General features: G+C 55.6%; 1 protein-coding gene across 1 annotated transcript in view; it reads left to right on the forward strand.

Moving 5' to 3' along the window:
* Positions 1-1849: 1849 nt before the first annotated feature.
* Positions 1850-21893, forward strand: part of PTPRU (protein tyrosine phosphatase receptor type U) — an 86880-nt gene continuing 66836 nt past the window's right edge. Inside the window, 1 exon segment of the mRNA XM_064172375.1 lies at positions 1850-1929. Within this exon segment, the coding sequence (XP_064028445.1) occupies positions 1857-1929 (73 nt within the window). The 5' untranslated portion in view covers positions 1850-1856.

Consider the following 21893-nt stretch of genomic DNA (forward strand, 5'->3'; position numbering starts at 1 on the left):
CACACCGGAAAGCTGCTGAGAAGCTCCCCCCCCCCCCCCCGCGCCGGGCTCCTCAGCCCAAACCTTTGGAAAAACATTTTCCTTGCAGGAACAGGGCCGGGGAGGATGTCGCTGAACAAGGCGCCTTTTCATCGCCGCTGGCACCACCGCGGGGACACCAGGGCTGCCAGCTCTCTGTGCCTCCTCCCCCCCCTGCCTGCGTCCCGCAATCCGGCTGGGAAAGGGATGGAGATTTTTTCCCCTTCTTTTACACCCCTTTGGGTTTTTTTCCCCCCCTCCCTTCTGCTCGTCCCCACTTACGCCTTGCTCATATCCCTCCTTCTGTCACCTCCTTCCCACCCCAGGACGGTTTCCATATCACCGTCCTGCAGGAGAACGTGTCCCTGGCCCTTGAGGACATCCAAGTGGGACACAGAAGCTCATGACAGAAAGCTTTGGGGGGTCGTGGGGATTGAGGAGCCCACGAGATGGGCAGGACGGGTGGCAGGGCCTTTGTCCCCAGTGCCCAGCCCATGGGGAGAATGCTGTGCCCCAGCTCTGCCCCACAAAACGCCCAGTATGGATGCTGGGGGTGAGGGGGGTAGGGTGGGTGTCATTTCCCTCTTCCCCCCTCCCCGACTCAACTCTGTTAAGTGCTACGGCTCCACACCTCCAATTCTCCCCCTCGCCAGCTTCCTCCCAGCATTCCGCAGCTGAGGACCCCCAGACCCCCCAGGACCTGCTGCGGTTCTGTGGGGACCCCTCTCTCCAAACTGGGATCTCTGGGGATACCTGCACCACAGCTGAGGACCTTCTGCAGGCAGGTATCAACACCCCCCCCCCCTCTTACCCCCCAATTCCTGCACCTGCTTGCAGGAGCCTTCCCCGCACCCTGGGACCCCCTTGCAACCCCCTTGCAGCTGCGTCCCCTCCCTGCAACCAGACACCACTGTGCAACTAGGGGCTCTGCTGCACCCGCGCCTGCCCGTGAAACCGGAACCCCCGTGTAACCGGGGACCCTTCTTGCACCCGGGCACCCCCCTGCAGCCGTGCCCCTACCCTGTGCAACCGGGACCCCGCCTGTAACAAAAGACATCCCTGCAGCCGGAGATCCCGGCGCAACCGGGACCCCCTTGCAACCGGACACCACAGTGCAAGCGAGTAGCCCCGCTCCAGCCGCGCAACCGGGACGCCCGTACAACTCGGGACCCTTCTGCAACCGGACACCCTCCTCCCGTGCAACCCACGACCGTCCTGTAACCTGGGCCCTCTCCTCGGTCGCGGACCACCGTACAACTGGGACCCCTCCGTGCAACCGGGCACCCTACTGCAGCCGCGCACCCTCTGCTCCTTGCACCCTCCCCCTCAAAACCCGCCTCCCGTTCCCTCACCGCCAACCCCGCAGCCAGCGCTCCCGAGCAGTCTCGCCCCACACCCGCTTCGCTGGTTACCGGGAAACCCCTCCTATAGCCGTAACCCTGCTTCCCCGCACCCACCGGGACTCTCCCCCTCCCTCCTCCTCCTCACTTCGCGGCGGGAGGCGGGTGAAGGGGAGGGAGAGGAGGGGGGGGTGGTGGTGTGAAGCGCTTTCGATGCTGCGTGTGCCGGCGGCGGCCGGCAGGGGGCGCCCTCGGCCTGCCCTCCGGTGTCCGGCGGTGGCGGCGGGGCCTCGCGCGGCGCTGACGTCAGGGCTGGAGCGGAGCTGCCGCCGCCGCGCGCTCGCCGCTTATTTGAGGCGCGGGGCGGGCGGGCGCGCGTGCCCCCGGCGCGCCGGAACCGCGGGCCCGCAGGCGGCGGCGGCCACGGCCCCGTCCCGGCCCCTCCCGCCCGCCTGCCGTTCCTTCCCCACCCTCCCCACCCCCCGCCCCGATCGCACCATGCGAAGCGCCCGGGCGCTGCTGCTCGCTCTCGCCCTCCGGGTTTACGCGTTGGACACCGAGACACCCGCCGGTAAGAACGGGAAAAGGAAGGGAGTGTGTGTGTGTGCTTGGGTTTATTGCTTTGTGGGGTTTGCACCGGCGGTGGGGCAAAGAGGGCTCCGGTAGTCCTCGGCGTGTTTGGTGGCTCCTGCCTGTCCCGTCGGCGACGAGATTTCCTCCGTTGAGACCGTCGAAGTTCGAGACGCCGGTGGCCGGAGCTTACCGGAGCGCTCAAAGCCCGCTGGATCTTCGTACCCCGCATCTGCACGGCTGGAGCTCGTCTCACCCACGGCATCGCTCCCCGGTATCGGGGCTACCTTCCTCCTCCCCTCCCGCTGCATCCCCGGGAAGGAAAACTTAATGCCGGTGGCGGCGGCGGCGGCGGCTTCGTTTGCAGAGAGGCGTCCTGCTAGGGTTTAGTGGCTCGGGCGCGAAGCGATCGGGGGACCGGGCGCACGGGGTACGGGCAGACCGGGGAGCGCCGTGGGCAGCTCGCCCGGGCAGGAGGCGGTGCAGCCCCGCTGCAGCCCCGGTTGAAGAGCGCTGGACCCGACTTCTTCGTTTGCAAGCTCCCGGTGGGTCCGGGTTCGGGAGGGTTCGAGGACCCTTCGGGAGAAACAGGTGGTGACCGGGGCCGTTCTCCGGTGACAGCGGCCCCCGTCACAGGGCTGTAATTAGTGTTTCACCCACGTCGAGTTGGGTTTTTCTATGTATGTATAAAACTTACTGTATTGATTTTTAGCTTTTTTTCCCCCCTGCCGTTCCCTTGAGCACTTCGGCGCTGAGCTCTGTCCCTCCCCCCCGGGGAAGGAGCATGGTTCGACCCTGCGAGCCAGGGCTGAAGGCAGAGGCGAGATTTGGTGGTGGTGGTGGTGGGGGACCACAACACACAACTCATTCCCCGCCTCTCTTGGGGGAGGCAGGAGCAGGATTTCAGTGCTGGGGATGGGTGGTTTGGGGGGTCCTGGAGGGCTGCAAATGCCTTTTGCAAGGGAAACTGAGGCACGAGGGGAGGAGGGAGCTGGCACCTTCCTCTGCAGGGGCTTCAGTGCTGCAGCCCCCAGCTCCTGGGTGATGCTTTGGGCGTTATTAACATTTGGGTATTTTTATTTCTTTTTTCTCTGGTTCTTGATTTTTTTTTCCCCTTTCACCTGGATGCAGTCCCTGTGTTGGTGCATTGATTTTGAATTGTGGGTTTTTGTTTTTTTCTTTTCGGGTAGTGGCTTCTCTCCGAAATGTATAAATAGTGACCCCCATCAGCAACAAGCTCAATACAGCTGCCCCGGAGGGGGTGGGTGGCGGATGGAGGGCTGGATGGATGTGGCGACGCCGGATGGATGTGGGGATGCTGGATGGATGGATGGATGGATGGATGGGGGGGAATATGAAGCAGCTGAGTCTCTCCATAGCTCCTGTGAAGTGGGGTAAATGGCTAGGGAATGGGTTTGTATTCTGCTGGGGTAACTGGAAGGGGTTGTATTGGGGTGGGGGGCGATACTGATCGGTGCCCCAAGCAGCCCTGTGCTTCAGGGCAGAGCGAGGAGGCAGTGGGGAAACGGAGACACGCAGCCAGCTGAGGGGTTCTGAGTCCACACCTTCAGAGGAAGGGGCTTGTGCAGCCCCCAGGGTGTCAGGGAAGGGGTTTTGAGCAGTCCTGGGGTGTCTTGTCTTCCTCTGATAGCCATCAGGGCTGAGCTGCCGCAGCCTGCGAGGGGCTGGAGGGACAGTGGTGGGGGTCCTGGTGCTGCTGCTGAGGCTGGGGTGGGGGGCGACTTTTTGAGAAGACTCCTTCTTCCAAGCAAACCCTTGCCCCTCCATGGGCTTCCTTTCTGCAAGATGGCATTTACAAGGAGCAGGATTGAGCCCCACAGGGGTGTAAACCAGGGGTGTGTTTACTCCAGCGTTTGCCCGGTAGATGCAGAGCAGGTTCAGCTCCGTGATGCAGCCGCGGGGGCTGGATTTGGATGGAGACAAGGGGTCTGCTGCCAGCCCCCCCCCGGCTCCATTGCAGGCTGCGTTTTTGCATGAATCCTGCCGACGGGATTTGCGTGGCTGTGGGGACATCACCCGGCTCGTCCCTGCCGGGCTCGGGGCTGTGTGGCAGCAGGGCTGTAAAAAGATCTTTTAAGCTGCTGCATGTCACCGGAGACCCCAAAGCCAGTGACGGGCAGGACCAGCTGCTTGTCTCGGTGGGTGTTCGGAAGATGGGTGGGTTTCTTGCTGCTCCTCTGCAAAGAAGGGTCCTAGCATGATCCCTTCCACGGGTGGGGAAGCTGAGGCACAAGCATGGCTGGGACCAGCAGACCTCGATGAACTGAGGGAGAATCTGGGAGCCGCAGTCGCAGCCTCCCCACCGGCTTGGGATGCTGTTTGCTCTTTCCTGGAGCAGACAAAGTTTTGCAGCTCGTTAAGATTTCGCAGTGACTAAGCTGCTGGTGCCTGTCTGCGTTGGGCTTGCCGTGGAGGGGACCGGAGTGGCGCTGAGAGCTTCTTGCCGAGCCTTCAAAGCTGAGCGGTCCCTTGTGCTCTTGCGGTGTCAGCCGCCTGTGATGGGGTCTTGCGAGTTGCCTCCGGTGGGATTTGCCAGCTCTGTCTTTCCTTCCCGGGCTCTGCAGTGAAGCACGGAGCCTTCGCCCTTGCCGAAAGCCTGTGGCTGGGAGCGGGCTGACTCGTGGGGGGCTCCGGGCTGGCTCATGGAGCCCCGGGACTTGCAAACTCAGCGCTTCCCTCCTTTCGCCTTCGTGTGCTAGCACAGAGAGCAGCTCTGCTCCTCTATTTTACCCATACACCCCAAAACTTCAGCAGCGAGTTGTCCTCCAGGTGTACCCCCGCGTCCCCGCCGCGCTCCGCGGCTGTTTCCCGGCGGTGGGGACACGCCGCGGGGACAGACGCCGGCAGCTGCCAGCGCTGCGTGGCACTCCTGCCATGATGCTGCGGAAGCTGTTTGCGCTTGGGCTCGGCTGTCAGCAGCGATCCAGCAAAGAAAATATTTGGCTTTGCGGCTTCCACTTAGGAGCTTAGTGCCACCAAGGAGCCCCAGACGGCTTGGTGGCATCTCTGATGGCGCCAGGATTGCTTTGGGGGAAGCTTTGTGAGGGGTCGTGGCTTATTGTGTCGGTTGAACCCTTCGCTGGGGGCCAGGCAGGAGGGCTGGGGCCACCCAAGGGACTTGTCGCTCCCCCTCCCCCCCTCGCAGGCTGGCAGGAGGTAGCACGGGTGACCCTGACCCCGCGGTGGCTGTGTTGTCTCGGCCGAGTGAATGGGAACCGCTGAGCAGACGCTGTCCCCAGGGCTGGGATTGGGGTCGGGGAGCGGAACAAAACTGCCTGGCGTCCCCCGGCCGTTAACCGCAGCGTCCCCATCGCTGGGGTCACAAGGCTAGGTGGGGCGTCAGGAGCTGGGGACTGCCCTGGGGTGGTGCTGGGGACCGGGTCAGTGTTTTGTGCTGTCGGGTTGCTGATCCCGCTCTTTGCCCGGAGTTATTTCCCTGCTTGTGGTAGCCTCTCCCATGCTAGGGGATCTTCTTCTCCCCACCCCATCTTCACCAAATGCGTAAGATGCTCAAGAGCTTTACCTTTTCCTTGCCAGCTCATTTCAAGCTTGGATTTTATTTCCTTCCCTTGCCTGTTCTGTCGTGCTAACCTTCCTCTTTCTTGCTCCTGTGTGTTTTTAATGCCCTGGGAGTGCCATGTCCTTTCCTGGAGCTCTCAGACAGTGCAAACACCCCCCAGGCTCCTGTGCTGGGATGCTGCTCCAGAAAATCCTGTTGACGTGCCCAAGCATGCCTTGGGCAGAGATTTCCTACTCCCAAGCCCTTGGCCCTCCAGTGTCCCCTCTCCATGCACTGAAGCAGGGTGGATCTTTGCCTTCTGCGGGGGTGAAGCAGAATTTAGGGATGCTCCGAGTGATGTTGATGCTCCTGGCTGGACCTGTCCCTCTGGCTCTGTCTCTGCAGCTCTGCGGTGGAGGGTGGCAGTGCCTGTTTGTCCCTCCACCGAGACTTGCCAGTTGCATTTGCTTCATTTCACCTTCTGCTTGCTCCAAAACTCCCGTTTTATGGTTGTTTGTTTTCCTCTGGGCGCTTGGACCTGCCCTGGTTTCGGGAACAGGGTTCCTGGTGAGTCACCTCCTGGCCAGCACTGTACATTTTTCCTTTTGTTTTCCAAACTGAGACAAACCAGCCCCATTCCAGCTTCCCTGGGAGCTTTCCCAGAGCAGAGCCAAACGGGAACAGGACCTCCAGGGGGAAGCAGGACACCTCCTTGCAGACAAAAGCAGATGCTTGTTGGTGGCTTAGACCCCTGCCCTAGCTGTGACAATATCCCTGCTCCCTGGTGATGTTGGTTTTTCCTCTGTCTGCATCCGGGATGGAGCTTTGCCATGGCAAGCAACATCTGCAGAGGGGCCAAGAATACCCCATAAGAGTCCTCTTCTGGCTGCAAGCCCTGTCCCCCCCCTCCCCCCCCTCCAGGGACTTGCTGCTTTGCTTTGGGCAAGTCTTAGAAGGGTTAAAATGAGAGGTTGGTGAGGCAGAGGCAGGTAAATCCCTGCTGCATGCTCGGAGCTGGGAGGTAGCACAGGCTCTGGAGAGCTTTATCGACACAGCCCTGCCATCTGCCTGCTTAAACCTCCATAAATAAGCTTTTTAATAATCTATTATTAACATGCACTATAATTGTCTTATTAGACATGTCTGGGAACCTTTAGTTACTGCGTGATTAAATGTCAAGATTCCCAAACCTCCTCCCCGACGACAGCTTGGGATTTGCTTTTGCTTTGCAGCATTCCTCGCATCCTGCTTTCCCGATCCGGGCTGGAGACTCTCACCTTGAACTTGGGGGGAAACTGAGGTTTTCCTTTCCAGACAAGGAGGGTTCCCAGCAATTAGCACCCCCCCGAGCTAATTGCTTCCTTGTTGGCAGCCTTAAAAATAAAGCAGTCCTGGCGATGGAGCTTTTTGCTTTCCGCTGCAGGTGGCCTGGCAGAGGCTGCTGCTGGTTTTTCCCTGTGCCGGGATGGATGCGGATGGGTGATGGGATGTGAGGGAGGGGGATGCCAGCTGGAGGGGTCCTGGGGACATAGAACCTGCTCTGCCTGACTGGATGAAGGGTATTCTGGGGAGGGAGAAGAGGGCTGTGGAGCTCGTGGGCAAGGAAGGGACTTCCCAGCATGTTCCCGGAGATGTTTTCTTTCCTGGGAGCAGCTTTTTCTGCATTCCCTGCCTGGTGACAGAGCACTGGAACAGGCTGCCCAGGGGGGTTGTGGAGTTTCCCTCTCTGGAGATATTCAGTACCTGCCTGGATGTGTTCCTGTGTGGTCTGGTCTAGGTGATCCTGCTCTGGCAGGGGGGCTGGACTGGCTGAGCTTTGGAGGTCCCTTCCAGCCCCTGCCATTCTGTGTTTCTGTGTGATTTTGTGATCGAGAGCCAAAGTCCAGCTCTGCTCCAGCTGCTGGGAAGCAAGGCAGAGCCTCTGCCTGTGGGGGCAGCCTTGTCCCCCCAAGCTGCTGCTGGCACTGAGGTGGAGGGGTCACACACCAGGTGCCCTTTGAGCTGGATTTGTGATTATTGTTTAACTCAGGGGTGGTGTTGCTGTTGCTGGGCAGGTGTTAGCTGCAGCTCATCCTCTGGCCCCTTTCTTGCTCTTCCAGGTCCTGCCTGGGATGTCACAGCCCTGCTCTGCAGCACCCACCTGTGCCTGGGTGCTAGCAGAGGAGACAGACATGTTCTGGGGTACCCCATGGGCTTCCTATGGGATTAAGTGACTCAGGCTCTGCACCCCACTTTCTTCCACCTGGAGTGAATTCAAACATGGATCGTGGCAGCTGCAGACTTTGAGCCAGGATGGGCCTGCCCCTCCATCTTCTGTCCCCTCCATCTTCTGTCCCCCCCGTGTCAGACCCCAGACTCTAGTGCTGTGGCTCTATTCACTGCAGAACAGCACAGCTCCTGCTTCCTCTTTGCTGGGGGGCTTCAGGGATGTGTGGGGACCACTCTTGTGGGGTGACCAAGGTGCTCAGGCACCGGGGTGCCAGAATGGGTGCTTGCTCTGAAGCAGAAGCACAGCTGCAGTGGCAGCACAGGGAGGGTGATGCTCCTCCAGCTGAGGGCTTTGTAGGGCTGTGGAGTCCCAGTGTGTGACAACCCCCCCCCCAGCCCCGCTTCATAGCTGGCAAACTCGCAGCTGGAGGGAGCCTCCTGACTGCCTTTGGCCATACATTTTGTTGTTTACTGACCTTTCTGTCCACAGAAGTGCTCCAGATGTTGAGGAAATAGGAGCTGGGTGAGGCTTAGTGGGTCCTGCACTTGGCTTCCCCTCCCCAGCATCCTGCACTGGGTCTGGTGGTTCCAGCTCGGGGAGGGGGTTGGGAGGGAGGGTGAATTGGGCTCTGTGTGTGTGGTAGTACTGGATGGTTCCATTGCTGCTTGCTCTGCATCCACTGCATTCCCATTTACCTGCCCACCCTGGGGGGAACTCTGAGAAGAAGCCCCTCCCTGTGCCAGACAGGGATGCAGTGGGGAGCAGAGCACTGCAGCCTCCTGCAGCTGGGGCTGGAAATGGGCTGCAGCCAGAGCAACTCTGACTATCTTGGTCATACACTGTTGGTTTTTTGGGTTGGTTTGTTTTGATTTGCCTTGAAAGATACTGGAGAATCACCCCAAATGGGGTCACTGTGCTGATGCTGACCCTCCTTGTCTACATGAAGCTGGCAGAGGATCCAACCTTCCTCTCTCTGAGGCTGTGCTGGGCTCTGCCCCAGCGTGGTACCCACTGGGGGGCTCTGTAGATAAGCCAGCAAACTGCTTTGACTCTCTGGGCTGCTGCTATGGACCAGTCCTTTCTTGACATCGTTAAGTTGATCAAGATCATGGGATGCAGTGGCTGGCTGGGGATGCTCCAAGCTCTCCTAGGACAGGAGAAGGAGACAGAGGCACTGATGACCTGATGTGTCTTAACGAGGCCATTGTCCCTGTGGATGTGGAGCTGCTCCTGGGCAGCTGAGCCTGTCGAGCTGCTTTCTGCAGGGACCTTCAGCCTAATTAACCCAATTAACCCGTCTGAGGAGCCAGTACTGCTCTGGTCCAGTGAGCTTCACCCAGTAATCAGACCATCAGCTGCTGGATGGGTCACCGGGAGAAGGATGTCACCCAGAGGACAATGTCACTGGGAGGTGAGCAGTGGCTGGTCTGGAAGAGGAGATGAAACATTTCTGCTGCAGCTGAGCCCTCCCCCAGTGCCAGGGGCTCGTCTTTGGGGCACTGCCCAGAGGTCTTCCTGCTGTCCTACAGGAGCTGTGGAAATGTTTTTTCCTCTGATGGGCTGGAGCATGGAGGCTGCTTGCTTGTGGAGGGATGGACTGTGGACAAACTGCATTGCCTTGCTCGGATGGATTTGGAGGCATCACTGGAGGTGCTGTGGACTTGGAGATGCTCTGCAGGGTCTCCTTGAGGGGCAGTCCCCTTCCCGAGCCATGCTGCGTGGCCTCTGTGCCTTGGTGCCACGGTTCCCCCTGAATTTTGAGCTGTCGTGGTGGAGGCTTCAACAGCAACATTTCCAAACCCAGGGAGCAAGCCCAGGCAGATCTACCAAAGGATGACGTCTCCTGAAGCCCTTCCGCTGCTGCTGGCAGCCCACCCACGGCGACGAGGACTTGTCGTGGGGTGGGGCAGCCCCACACATCCTTGAGTGCCAGGTCCCAGGTCATGCAAAGCTCCAACGCCCCTAGGCAGGGCTTTGCTCCGTAGCACTCTGTAATTAGCAGAGGAAGTGCTCTGGGCACCGTCCCTGGGAGCTGCAGCTGGGCTGGGGGAAGGAGCAGAGCTGGGGGCGACATCTGGGGCTGTGCTTGCAGTGGCAGTGGGGCACAGGTATGGACCTGTTGGGCACTGGAGCATTCCAGTGGGCTTTTGGGGAAGGAGCAGCTCAGGGGGGACTGTTGAAGCCTCTCAGTGCTGGGGCAGGCTCTGATCTCTCCTCGTGAGGATGGGGACATGGTGCAGGTCTGACCACTGCCCCAGCCAGGTCTTTCCCCAAGGACTCTCCTGTTTCTGCTTGGTTTTTGCTGTTTTTTCAGCTGAGGGCTGACATCCATTGATTTTCTGCAGCCAGCACTCAGCTGGCTTGCCATGGATTATAACAATACCAGCCCCAAGCAGCACATCTCCTCCTTGGGCTGGTTCTCTCCTCATCAGCTGAACTCTGTATTTAGTAGCTCACCTGGCCCCTGTCTGGGGAGGTGCTGCTCACCGTGCCCAGCTCCACGCAGTATTTCTCAGTGCAAGGGTCTGTCTCCTGCCCTTCTTCCTGTGGGATGGATGAGCTCTGCTGCTAGGACTACATTTTGGGATAGGAGCAGTGTGCAGGGAGGGGTTGCAGGGATCTTGCAGAATCCCAGCGTGGTAGGGTTTGGAAAGGACACCTGAAGATCTAGTCCAGCCCCCTGGCTAGAGTAGGTTCACCCAAAGCAAACGACACAGGATCACAGTGTCCAGGTGTGTTTGGAATCTCTCCAGAGAAAAGAGACTCCACAGCCTCTCTGGGCAGCCTGCTCCAGGATCTTCAAAGTGCAGGGTTTGTTTTTTCTTATGTTTGTGTGGCACCTCTTGGATTCCAGTTTGTGCCTGTCACCCCTGGTGCTCTCAGTGGATACCACTGAGGAGAGTCCTGCCCTTTCCTCCTGTCCTTTAGCTCTTGCTGAGCATTGCTCAGATCCACTCTGGGGCTGCTCTTCTCCAGGTTTGGCAGCCCCAGGGCTCTCAGCCTTTCCTGCTCACAGAGATGCTCCAGGCCCCTCAGCATCTTAGTGGCCTCTGTTGGACTCTTTCCAGTAGTTCCATGTCTTTCTTAAACTGGAGGAGCCACAACTGGACACAGTACAGCCCAGAGCAGTGAGATCTCCTGTGCTGAGAGCTGCTGTGGGGAGGGTGTGATTGTGGGGGCTCCTGCAGGGGATGCTGCAGGTGAGTCCCTCAGCCCAGTGTGTGGCACTGCTCTCTGCTTGGCAGCTGTTTCCCTTTCCCTGGAGCTGGATGGAGGGTCCTGAGTCTTCCCATGGGGAATGTGGTGTGAGTGGATCCTGCAGAAAATCCAGCTCTAGGGGTGGTTCTTCAGGCTCACAGGGAGGGCAACACCCAAATGGTGGGGTGGGGGGAGGGGGGGCATCCTGGCAAGATGAGGACAGGGGGATTGGGATGCTGTGGTGGGGCTGGGGAGCAGGTCCATGCATGGGAGCAACACAGGAAGAGAGAAGGAGTGGGCTGGAATGCTTCATGGGCTGTCTGTAAACCCATTCTACACTCTGTTAGTGATGACTGTGAATGCATCCTGCATCCATAAATCCATCCTGCATCCAAGTGGCCAGCACCATCAGTGTATCCATCCTGCATTCCTTCTGGCCAGCACCATCTATAGATCCATCCTGCATCCATGAATCCATCCTGCATCCAAGTGGCCAGCACCATCAGTGTATCCATCCTGCATTCCTTCTGGTCAGCACCATCTATAGATCCATCCTGCATCCATGGATCCATCCTGCATCCAAGTGGCCAGCACCATCAGTGTATCCATCCTGCATTCCTTCTGGCCAGCACCATCCATGGATCCATCCTGCATCCATGGATCCATCCTGCATCCAAGCGGCCAGCACCATCAGTGTATCCATCCTCATTCCTTCTGGTCAGCACTATCCACAGATCCATCTTGCATCTACAAATCCCTCCTGCATCCCTGCTGCCAGCACCATCCAAGGATCCCTCCTGCACCATCCAAGGATCCCTCCTGCATCCCTGCTGCCAGCACCATCAGTGTATCCATCCTGCGTTCCTTCTGGCCAGCACCATCCATAGATCCATCCTGCATGCATGAATCCATCCTGCATCCCTGCTGCCATCTGTGGGTTCCTCTTATGTGACCAAGCTCAGGGTTCTGGTGCTGGATGTGGATTCAAACTCAGTGCTCCATGCACCGACTCTGCCAGGTCTCAGCACCGTGGTGCTCCTGCCTGCTCACCCTTGGAGCTGGAGAGGGGCAGGACTGGGGGAGCTGCCTGCATCTCAGCTGAGGTTTTTATAGACCCTATGAAAATAGAGGCAGCAGGGAGAGACTTGAAGCAGCTTTCCAGAGAAGGGAAGGAGATGTGCTGGGTTTCTTTGGCCGCTGCAGAGTGAGCCCAGCTTGGCAGCTGCTGCCGCCGGCGGCGGAGGGCAGGTATTGAAAGCAATAAATAAGCTGTTGAGGAAAGGCAGCTGCAGGCTGCTGCGACTCTGGATTTACAACCTGCCCTCCCCAAGTGCTGGCTGCTCTTAGACCTGCACCTGGGGATCTCATCTCCCTGGTTAAATGAACCTCTGAGAGCACTGGGCAGTGCTGGTGGAGACCTTGAGGGGAGTTTGCTGGAGCTGTTGGATTTTTCAGGGTTGGATGGATGGATGTGGGTGGATGCATGCACAGGCCTGAGCAGGAGTGGCTGAGCCCAGCTTGGGGACTGGTAAAAGCACATCTGCTGATGGATTTGATTTTTCTGGGGGCATTGCATCCTAAGCTTTGCCTGGCTTTCTCTAGCACCATAATAATCACAGAATGGCAGTGCTCCAAAGCTCAGCCAGTCCAACCCCCCTGCCAGAGCAGGCTCACATAGACCAGATCACACAGGAGCACATCCAGGCAGGTATTGAGTATCTCCAGAGAGGGAGACTCCACAACCCCCCTGGGCAGCCTGTTCCAGGGTTCTGTCTCTCTGACAGTGAAAAAAATCCTTCTCATGTTTAAATGAATCTTCCTATGCCTCATCTTCCACCATTGCCCCTTGTCCTGCCATCAGGCATCACCCTTTGTGCACAGGACTCCTTTTTATTGCCCCCCAGAGGCTTCTGGTGTCTTTAACCTCCTGGCTGATGCTGCTTCCCCCCCCCATTTACCAGCAGAGGGTTTGGCTTTGCCTTAGCTTCTCCAGTGCTGGCAGCCTGGTGATTGATTTGCCCAGGTCACCACCTTCAAACCTTGCTGTCAGTCTTCCCACGTTGCTTCTCCCAGTGCAACAGGAGGAGGCTGACATCAACCTGGATTCTGCATTACACCCAGACGTGCTGCTGCTCTGCCCTGACCTTCCTCCCTGCACCTCTTCCTCTCTTACTTTTCCTGAGGGCTGAGAAGTGGATGCTGGGCACAGTGGGGACCATGTGGCCCTGTCGCCAGCTGGTCCTGCCACACAAGGGCTCTTCAGCAGTGCAGGCAGCTCTGCTCTCCTCCTGGAATGGCCATAAATAACCTGGCTGAGCTATGTCCCCGGGGCCAGCAGTGCTGCCACATGCCCCATCACGGGAGGGTGACCCATGGGCACTCTCAGCTCCCACATCCCTCACTGCCAGGGGTGAGACCTGCAGGGTTTCACCTATAGTTGTGCCCTGCACAGTGGGGCTGGCTTAGGAACTTGGCCATTCCTGTGGTTTCTTGTGTTGGAGCCCCTCCTGAGCTGTGTCCTGGGGCAGCTGCTTTTCCAGCCAAGGGAGCATCTCCATATCCTCAGGGACTCCCCCAAAGCAGCGTTTCACCCCCGGGGCTCACAGTGCTGCTCTCGCTGTGTCCGTGGGCACAGAGGGTGGATTGCCTTCAGCAGGGCCTTGGGGACCTGATGGTAATAAAGGAGCTGAGGGGGAGAAATGAGCTTTTTTTCTCCCTCCTTTTTTCAATCTATATTTGTCCCTTTCCTTCCCCCCTCTCCCCCCAAGGAGCCAGTTCCATAACCCAGGAGCTGTAATTGCACAGCGAGCGATCGATAGCAGCAGGATGGAGGTTTCCAGGGACCTGTCTTGTTCTGCCTTCCTCTGGAGTCCAAGAGGCAGCCCTGACTATGTTAATTAAGTGGTGGTTCATTATTAAAACACTTGTGTTGCAGGTTAGTGGCCTCCTGGCCAGGGAGCTTAAAGGCATTCCTGTGCTGCAAGACCTCTCCTTCCCTGGATATAAATAAGGGAGGAATGATGCTGGTCCTTTCCCTGGGAGCAGTGCTGGCTGCATCCAGGCACTGTGCAGGGACAAGGCTTGGATGGGTTGTTAAATACACTAAAACATCCCAGGTTGTGCCCCACAGCATCACTGCAAAGCTGTGTTTGCACCCACGTTGGGGTGATGCAGCACCCTGGTACCTTTGGTGCTGCTCCTGCCAGGAGCTGCTTTGCAGGGAAGGGAGCTGCAGTTTGCAGCAGGATGTGCCCCAAGGAAGGACTTGGACTGGCAGGATAAATTACTCCCATGTTTGAAGGGTGGATTCAGTTTGGGGTCACTCACTACAGGAAGGGTATTGAGTGGGTTCAGAGAAGGGCAATGAGGCTGGTGAAGGCTTTGGAGAACAGGGCTGGTGAGGAGCAGCTGAGGGAGCTGGGGGTGTTTAGCCTGGAGAAAAGAAGGCTGAAAGGAGACTTCATTGCACTCTACAGCTTCCTGAAAGGAGGTTGAAGCCAGGTGGGGGTTGGTCTCCCTAGTAACAAGTGATAGGATGAGATGAAATGGCCTCAAGTTGCACCAGGGGAGGTTTAGGTCGAACATCAGGAGAAATTTCATTTCCAAAAGGGTTGTCAAGCCCTGGAAGAGGCTCCCCAGGGCAGTGGTGAAGTCTCCATCTCTGGAGGTGCTGAAGAAATGTGTAGCACTCTGGGTGATGCTTTAGTGGCCGTGGCAGACCTATGTTGATGGCTGGACTTTTCCAACCCAAACAATTCTAGGGAGACCTGCAGGTAAAAACCATAAACAGACCAAATAAAAACCCAACCCCAACCGAGATGCATTCCTTCTGTAGTGGCTGGGAGATGATTTTTGTTCTCCTAGTCCTGTGCCTTCCAAACACTGAGGTTATCAGACATAAGTGACTTATTATGCAAATCCTCTGTCTTAATATCTGCCTGCTCTCTCCCTGGAATTGCATTGGCCAAGCCCTGTGTGTTACTGGAGCTGCTAATGTTTACACATTAGCTTCTCTGGCTAATGTACAAGGCTTCAAGTTGCAAATTGATGTTTCTTACAGCTGAACAAATTCTCTCTCTCCCTTTTCCTCCCCCTCCTTTTTCTTTTTTTCCCCCTCCCCCTTTCTATTAAATGCAATATTTAAAATGATTTGGGAGAAGCAAACCCAAACGACTGGTGAGAATTGTCATGGAGCTGCTTTCCATATTCTTCTAATCAGCTTTTATCAGGGCCAGGAAATCAGGAATATTCTTTGGAAATTACTCTGTTTTGTAGGAGTGGGGAATAGAATCAGAGAATCACTAAATCAGGCAGGGTTGGAAGGGAGCACAAGGATCAGCCAGTTCCAACCCCCCTGCCATGCCCAGGGACACCCTACCCTAGAGCAGGCTGCACACAGCCTCAGCCAGCCTGGCCTCAAACACCTCCAGCCATGGGGCCTCAACCACCTCCCTGGGCAACCCATTCCAGCCTCTCACCACTCTCATGCTGAGCAACTTCCTCCTCGTGTCCAGCCTGAACCTCCCTACCTCCAGCTTTGCTCCATTCCCCCCAGTCCTGGCACTCCCTGATAGCCCTCCCAGAAACCTGAGTCCCCAGGAGGGGCTCCCAACCACCCTTCCACCTCCTTTCCACCCCTCTACCTTACCCCAGCCTTTGCCTTACGTTCAAGGTAAGTTTGGAGTTAGGAAGCAGATGGATTAGTCAGGCAGCAAGTTAGGTTAGAGGGAGAAGTGCAGCCCCAGAGACAGAGAGCAACTCAACTGTGTTATCTGTGTTCTTCTTCTTATACATCTCAAGCAGCCTGTGAAGTGCAGCAGCCATCACCATTGTTTCCTTTCCACAGCCTATCATCTCATTCTGCTCACCAGAACATTCTAGCTAGCTTCAAACTAGCACATGCCCTAAGGTCCTCTGAGTGGGCAAAGTGGAGCTTGGGGATTTAGCTCCCCATAGCCTGGACTAGAAGAAGTTTTCCTGCTGTTGAGACTTGGGGTAGGGAAGTGGCTCTAAACTTCTTTTAGTTTTAGGTGGACCTGTTCAATACCTTCCCTGTAGTGAGTGACCTCAAACTGAATCCACTCTTCAAACATGCATTTAAAAGGGGAATAATTTGTCCTGCCAATCCAAGTCCTTCCTTGAGGCTGCAAACTGCAGCTCCCCTTCCCTCTCACCCTGCAAAGCAGCTCCTGGCAGGAGCAGCTCCAAAGGGACCTGGGGCTGAGGTGTATTGGTTTGGCTGAGGTGTATTGGTTTGCTGGGGTGTATTGGTTTGGCTGAGGTGCTGCTGGTGTCCACTGCAGTGAGGTGATGAGATGTTATGATGCAGGGACCCACTCTGCTTCTTGCTTTTCCTGCTGAGCTGGATTCTGCAGTGCTTTGTCCCCCTGAGCAGCTCCTAGTCCCCTGTAGCATCATCCCATGAGGAGTCTGAGCCACCCCCCTTCCAAGATAGAAATGGAATTTCTGATCCCTTATCCTTTACACACAGAATCCCAAACTGGTTTGGGTTCAGAGGACCTTTGAAGCTCATCTAGTCCAAACCTCCTGCACTCAGCAGGGACATCTGCAAATACAGCAGGTTGCTCAGAACCCCAGACAGCCTGGTCTGGAATAGTTCCATGGATGGGACATCTCCCACCTCTCTGGACAGCCTGGGACAGGCTCTCACCACACTCAGTGTCAAACATTTCTCCCTTCTCTCCACTCTTTTAGTTTCAAACCATCACCCCTTGTCCTGTCACAACAGGTCCTGCTCAAAAGCGTCCCCAGTTTTCTGATCAGCTCCTTTAAGCACTGAAAGGCCACCAGAAGGTACAGAAGGGATGCTGCTGGATGAGAAGGATGACTATAGGTGAACCTCAGTACATGCTCCTGATCCCTTATGTCTGCTGGCCCCCAGAGGAAAGCAGCTCCCAGCATTTCCTTCCCAGGGCTTGCTCCCATCGGAGCGTGCCAAGGAAATTGCCTTCACATAGCAGGCAGGAGGTGGGAGGCTGCCTGGGCTCTGCAGGGTGCTGGGGAAGGCATGGCATCATGCTGGCATCTGCTGGAGTGGGTTCTGCATCCCAGCACACACCCCAGCTTCCCAGCTTCTCATCCTTCCATCCTCCCAGGGGATGGTTCTGGGCTGTTGGTGTTATGGGACTGCACCAAATGGCCTCTGTGCCTCAGTTTCCCCTTTTGCAGCAGTGGTGACATTAACCATTTGTCTTAATTACCTTCTGGGAAGAACTTGATTGTTCAGTGCCCAAGAGGAGCATCTTTCTTGTGCATTGAAGAGGAGAGGTCTGAGGTCTGATAGTTCAGGGCTGTGTGACTGTGTGGCCTCTGGCTCTATCCCTGCTCCCAGGAATCAGTGAGAACTCTGGATTTGGGAGAGAGGAATTCTGCTCACTGCCTGCCCCATCTCGATGTGTTGGGATGTTGATGGGTATGGGCTGTAGCCCTCTCTTGCTGCAGAGGGTATCTGCATGCTACCACTTGGCTGCTGGGCTGGTGTATCAGCATGTCCTGTGAGCACCTGAATCATCATTTCCTGCTCATTACTTGGCGTGAGGGACAGGAGGTGCTGGAGGAAAAACAGGGATGCAAAATTCATCCTGACTGCAGAAGGTCACTTGTTTAAGCTTTCCTGGCCAGTTCCTGCAGCATGGGGTGCTGATCCCAAGGTGCTGCACCCCAGAGCTGTCTGTGGGGCTAATCCAGTCCTGACTAAGCCAAGGTGAGAGTGAAATGTGGGTTTTTTCCCCACCAATTTACTTTGCTTTGTGCTGGCCTGGAGATCACAGATTGCAGGGGTTGGAAGGGACCCTTAAAGGTCTTGTCCAGCTTCCTGCACTCAGCAGGGACACCTCCAACCAGATCAGGCTGCCCAGGGCCACATCAGACCTGATCTTGAATGTCTCCAACACCCATCCTGAGCGCCATAGCTTGAGGAAGCCTGCACTTGGAATATTTGGGTAGAAACCCCTCATTTAGGAAGCCTTCCTACTTTTTCCTCTCTTCCTCTTGTAGCATCCCCCCTGAGATGCTGCCCTGCAGGCTCTGGGCTGTGTTGTTACCACCCTCCGTGGGATACCGGAGTGGCTGATCCCATCCCGCATGGTGCCTGGGTCGCCCTTTAGCATTGGAATCTTTTCAAGGCTGCTCAGTGGAAGAAAAGAGAAGCCTGTGGAGTGTGTCCCATGGTGCAGGAGGTTAAACAGCAAAGGTTTAAGTGTGTAATTAACTTTGAAGTGAGAGGAGCCTGGACGCGGCGGATGAAGGAGCGGCGGGCGGGCAGGCGGCCACGTTCCGTGGTGGCCACGGAGATTTAATGAGACAGCAGCCATTGTACTCGCCTGGTTGGGCTTTCTTTTCCTCCCTCTTCTTTGCAAACCTTTCATTCTTCCTCTCCCCTGACTTTCCTCCTTTCCATCCTCAGGGATGAGGATGCTGGGTGGCACCCCGGAGGGATGCTGAGCAGCACTGGTGCCCATCTCCCTGATGAGTCCTTGGTTGGTTAATCTAACCTCTATCTTTTGCTTTATTTGATAATAGAAATGAGGTTCACCTGATGTTCAACCCTATGTTGGGGTTAAACCATGCCCCAGTGGTACCCAGGAGGGATGCTGAGTGGCACTGGTGCCAGTCTCCCTGGTGAATCCATGGTTGAGTTAATCTAACCTCTATCTTTTGCTTTATTTGATAATAGAAATGAGGTTCACCTGATGTTTAACCCCATGTTGGGCTTAAACAGTGCCCCAGTGCCACAGTGGTACCCAGGAGGGATGCTGGGTGGCACCCCAGAGGGATGCTGAGCAGCACTGGTGCCCATCTCCTTGGTGAATCCTTGGTTGGTTAATCTAACCTCTATCTTTTGCTTTATTTGATAATAGAAATGAGGTTCACCTGATGTTTAACCCCATGTTGGGCTTAAACCGTGCCCCAGTGCCACAGTGGTACCCAGGAGGGATGCTGGGTGGCACCCCAGAGGGATGCTGAGCAGCACTGGTGCCCATCTTCCTGGGAAACCTCTTAAACTACCTCCTTTCTTTCTTTCTTTCTTTCTTTCTTTCTTTCTTTCTTTCTTTCTTTCTCTTCTCTTCTCTTCTCTTCTCTTCTCTTCTCTTCTCTTCTCTTCTCTTCTCTTCTCTTCTCTTCTCTTCTCTTCTCTTCTCTTCTCTTCTCTTCTCTTCTCTTCTCTTCTCTTCTCTTCTCTTCTCTTCCTTTCTTTCTCTCTCTCTTCCTTTCTTTCTCTCTTTCTTTCTTTCTTTCTTTCTTTCTTTCTTTCTTTCTTTCTTTCTTTCTTTCTTTCTTTCTTTCTTTCTTTCTTTCTTTCTTTCTTTCTTTCTTTCTTTCTTTCTTTCTTTCTTTCTCTCTTTCTTTCTTTCTCTCTTTCTTTCTCTCTTTCTCTCTTTCTTCTCTCTTTCTCTCTTTCTTCTCTCTTTCTCTCTTTCTCTCTTTCTCTCTTTCTTTCTCTCTTTCTTTCTCTCTTTCTCTCTTTCTTTCTCTCTTTCTTTCTCTCTTTCTCTCTTTCTTTCTCTCTTTCTTTCTCTCTTTCTTTCTCTCTTTCTTTCTCTCTTTCTTTCTCTCTTTCTTTCTTTCCCCTCCCTCTCTTTTGAGAAAAATCTTGGTGCCTGTGGTGCTTGACCCTGCTGTTTGCCCTTGTCCCTTTGGCATGGGCACGCTCTGGTGCCATGAAGGTGGCAGTGGTACCCAGGGAGGATGCTGAGCTGCTCTGGTCTCCCTGGGAAACCTCTCAAACCACCTTTTTTCCTTTGTTTTAAAACCCCTCCAGGGATGGGGACTCTACCTGGGCAGCTTGGGCCAGGTCTTGACAACCCTCAAGGGGAAGAAATTGTTCCTCATGTCCCATCTAAACCTCCCCTGGGGTAACTTGAGGCCATTTCCTCTCATCACTTGTTCCTTGGGAGAAGAGACCAACCCCCATCTGCCTCCTTTCAGGGAGTTGTAGAGAGCAAGAAGGTCTCCCCTCAGCCTCCTTTTCTCTGTCACTCCCCCAGCAGTATTTTTAGCTGCTCGAGCTCAAGTCACACCTCCTGCGCTCATCTCACCGCCCAGAGCTGCTGTGACCCTGGCCTGGAGCCAGTGCAGGGCTGGGGACTGGAGGCTCCATCTGGTGATTTTAAGGGTGCACCCAGACCTGGAGCAGCCCTGGCTGACTCCCACAGCTCCCATCCTGCAGCTCTGAGCCTGCAGAAAGGGTACAACCATCCCTGTTGCTGCAGCTGACTATTCCACTTTGCTCTCCTTGTAATATTTTGATGAAACCTTCATTTTTCGAGAGCTGCTTTGGTTTTACCTCCTCTGACTTTCCACAGCTGCTGGGGCACCCACAGCCACTCACTCTGGAGCTGGGACTTTGGCATTTGTCTGCTCTGGTGTTCATTTTTATGCCACTGTTGTGATGAGGAGGAAGAAGAACAGACAACTACTGGAGAGAGGCCAGTGCAGGGCTGCTGAGATGCTGAGGAGTCTCAGAACATCTCCCATGTGAGGAGAGGCTGAGAGAGCTGGAGCTGGTTAGCTTGGAGGCTGAGGGGGGTGCTTGTTAATGCTTACATCTAAGAGGTAGGTGTCAGGAAGATGGGGTCAGACTTTTCTTGGTGGTCCTTGGTGATAGGACTGGAGGTAGTGGGCATGAGCTTGAAGATAGGAAGTTCCTTCTAAACATGAGAAGGAACTTCTTTACTTTGAGGGTGACAGAGCACTGGAACAGGCTGCCCAGAGGGGTGGTGGAGTCTGTCTCTGAAGACTTTTAAGAGCTGCCAGGATGTGTACTTGTGTGACCTGCCCTAGGTGATCCTGTTCTGGCAGGGGGATTGGACTTGTTCTTCACAGGTCCATTCCAACCCCTACCATTCCCTGATTCTGTGAAGAGAGGCTGGAGGTTGAGTTTCTCCCCAGTCCTACCCTTGGATGGGCAGAGATGGCAGCAAAAGCATCCCAAAAGCTCACAGAAAGCAAAGCTCTGCAAACCCTTTGTTGTTTTGTCCTCTCTGGCTACAGATCACAGCCAGATCTGCTGGGGGGAAGCAGCAGTTGGCCGAGCTGCCGCTGTTTCCTTCCCTGGATGGCAGGGAGGGAAAGCTCAGGCTATGAAAAGCCATAACCATAAACCTGTCCAAGGAGGGAGATGGATGGACTCCATCAGCTGTGCCTCAGCCAGCAGAGTATCTACTCCACATAATTGCATTTTAAGCCTCTGGAGCTTGGGCATCATCTCACAGGTGGCCAAGGATCTGGCATTGGGGTGCTGGAGCAGTGGGGAAACTGAGGCATGGGACCAGTTGGTGCTGGAGATGGCAGTGGGATGAGGGTGGTGGAGATGCACAGCCCAGGAGGAGGAGATGATGTCTCTGCTGACGTCATTAGTGGCTGGGAAGAGTTTATTCATAGACTCAGAATGGATTGGGTTGCAAAGGACCTTAAAAGCTCATCCAGTTCCAACTGGATGGGCAGGACCACTTTGCACCAGCCCAGGTTGCTCAGGGCCTCATTCAACCTGGCCTTGAACACCTCCAGGGAGGGCACATCCACAACTGTTCCAGTGTCTCCTCTACCCTCACTGGAAAGAATTTCTTCCTCCTCTCCACTCTCAATCTCCTCTCCTCAGGCTTCCATCCCTGCAGGCATGGCTGTGCCAGCCTGCAGTGCTGTTTGTCTGCGCTCTGCTTTCTCAGACTGAAAAACCCAAAACCAACCCCAAAAAAATCCCCAACACAGAACAAATTTCTTCTCCCAGAATATCCCATGGCAGCAGCTCTTGGAATAAAACACTTGGGCTTGGGTTTTTTTTTTTCCTATGCTTCAAGAGGAGTCACTTGGCAGTGGGTTTGTGACACTGTTTTATTTGGAAATGGATTTTTTCTTTTCTTGCTTTCCTGGAAAATTTTGACAGATTTGTGTTGGGTTGGTTGTTTTTTTTTTTTTTCCCCCTCCCCTCCCTCTTTTTCCTCCTGTTAGGAAGCACAACCAAGTTTCAGCCTCTCCAATCCAACGTGTCCTGTGGTGAGAGCCAAGGAGCAGGGGT

This window comes from Pogoniulus pusillus, chromosome 37, assembly GCF_015220805.1.
Source record: "Pogoniulus pusillus isolate bPogPus1 chromosome 37, bPogPus1.pri, whole genome shotgun sequence".
Lineage (NCBI taxonomy): Eukaryota > Metazoa > Chordata > Aves > Piciformes > Lybiidae > Pogoniulus > Pogoniulus pusillus.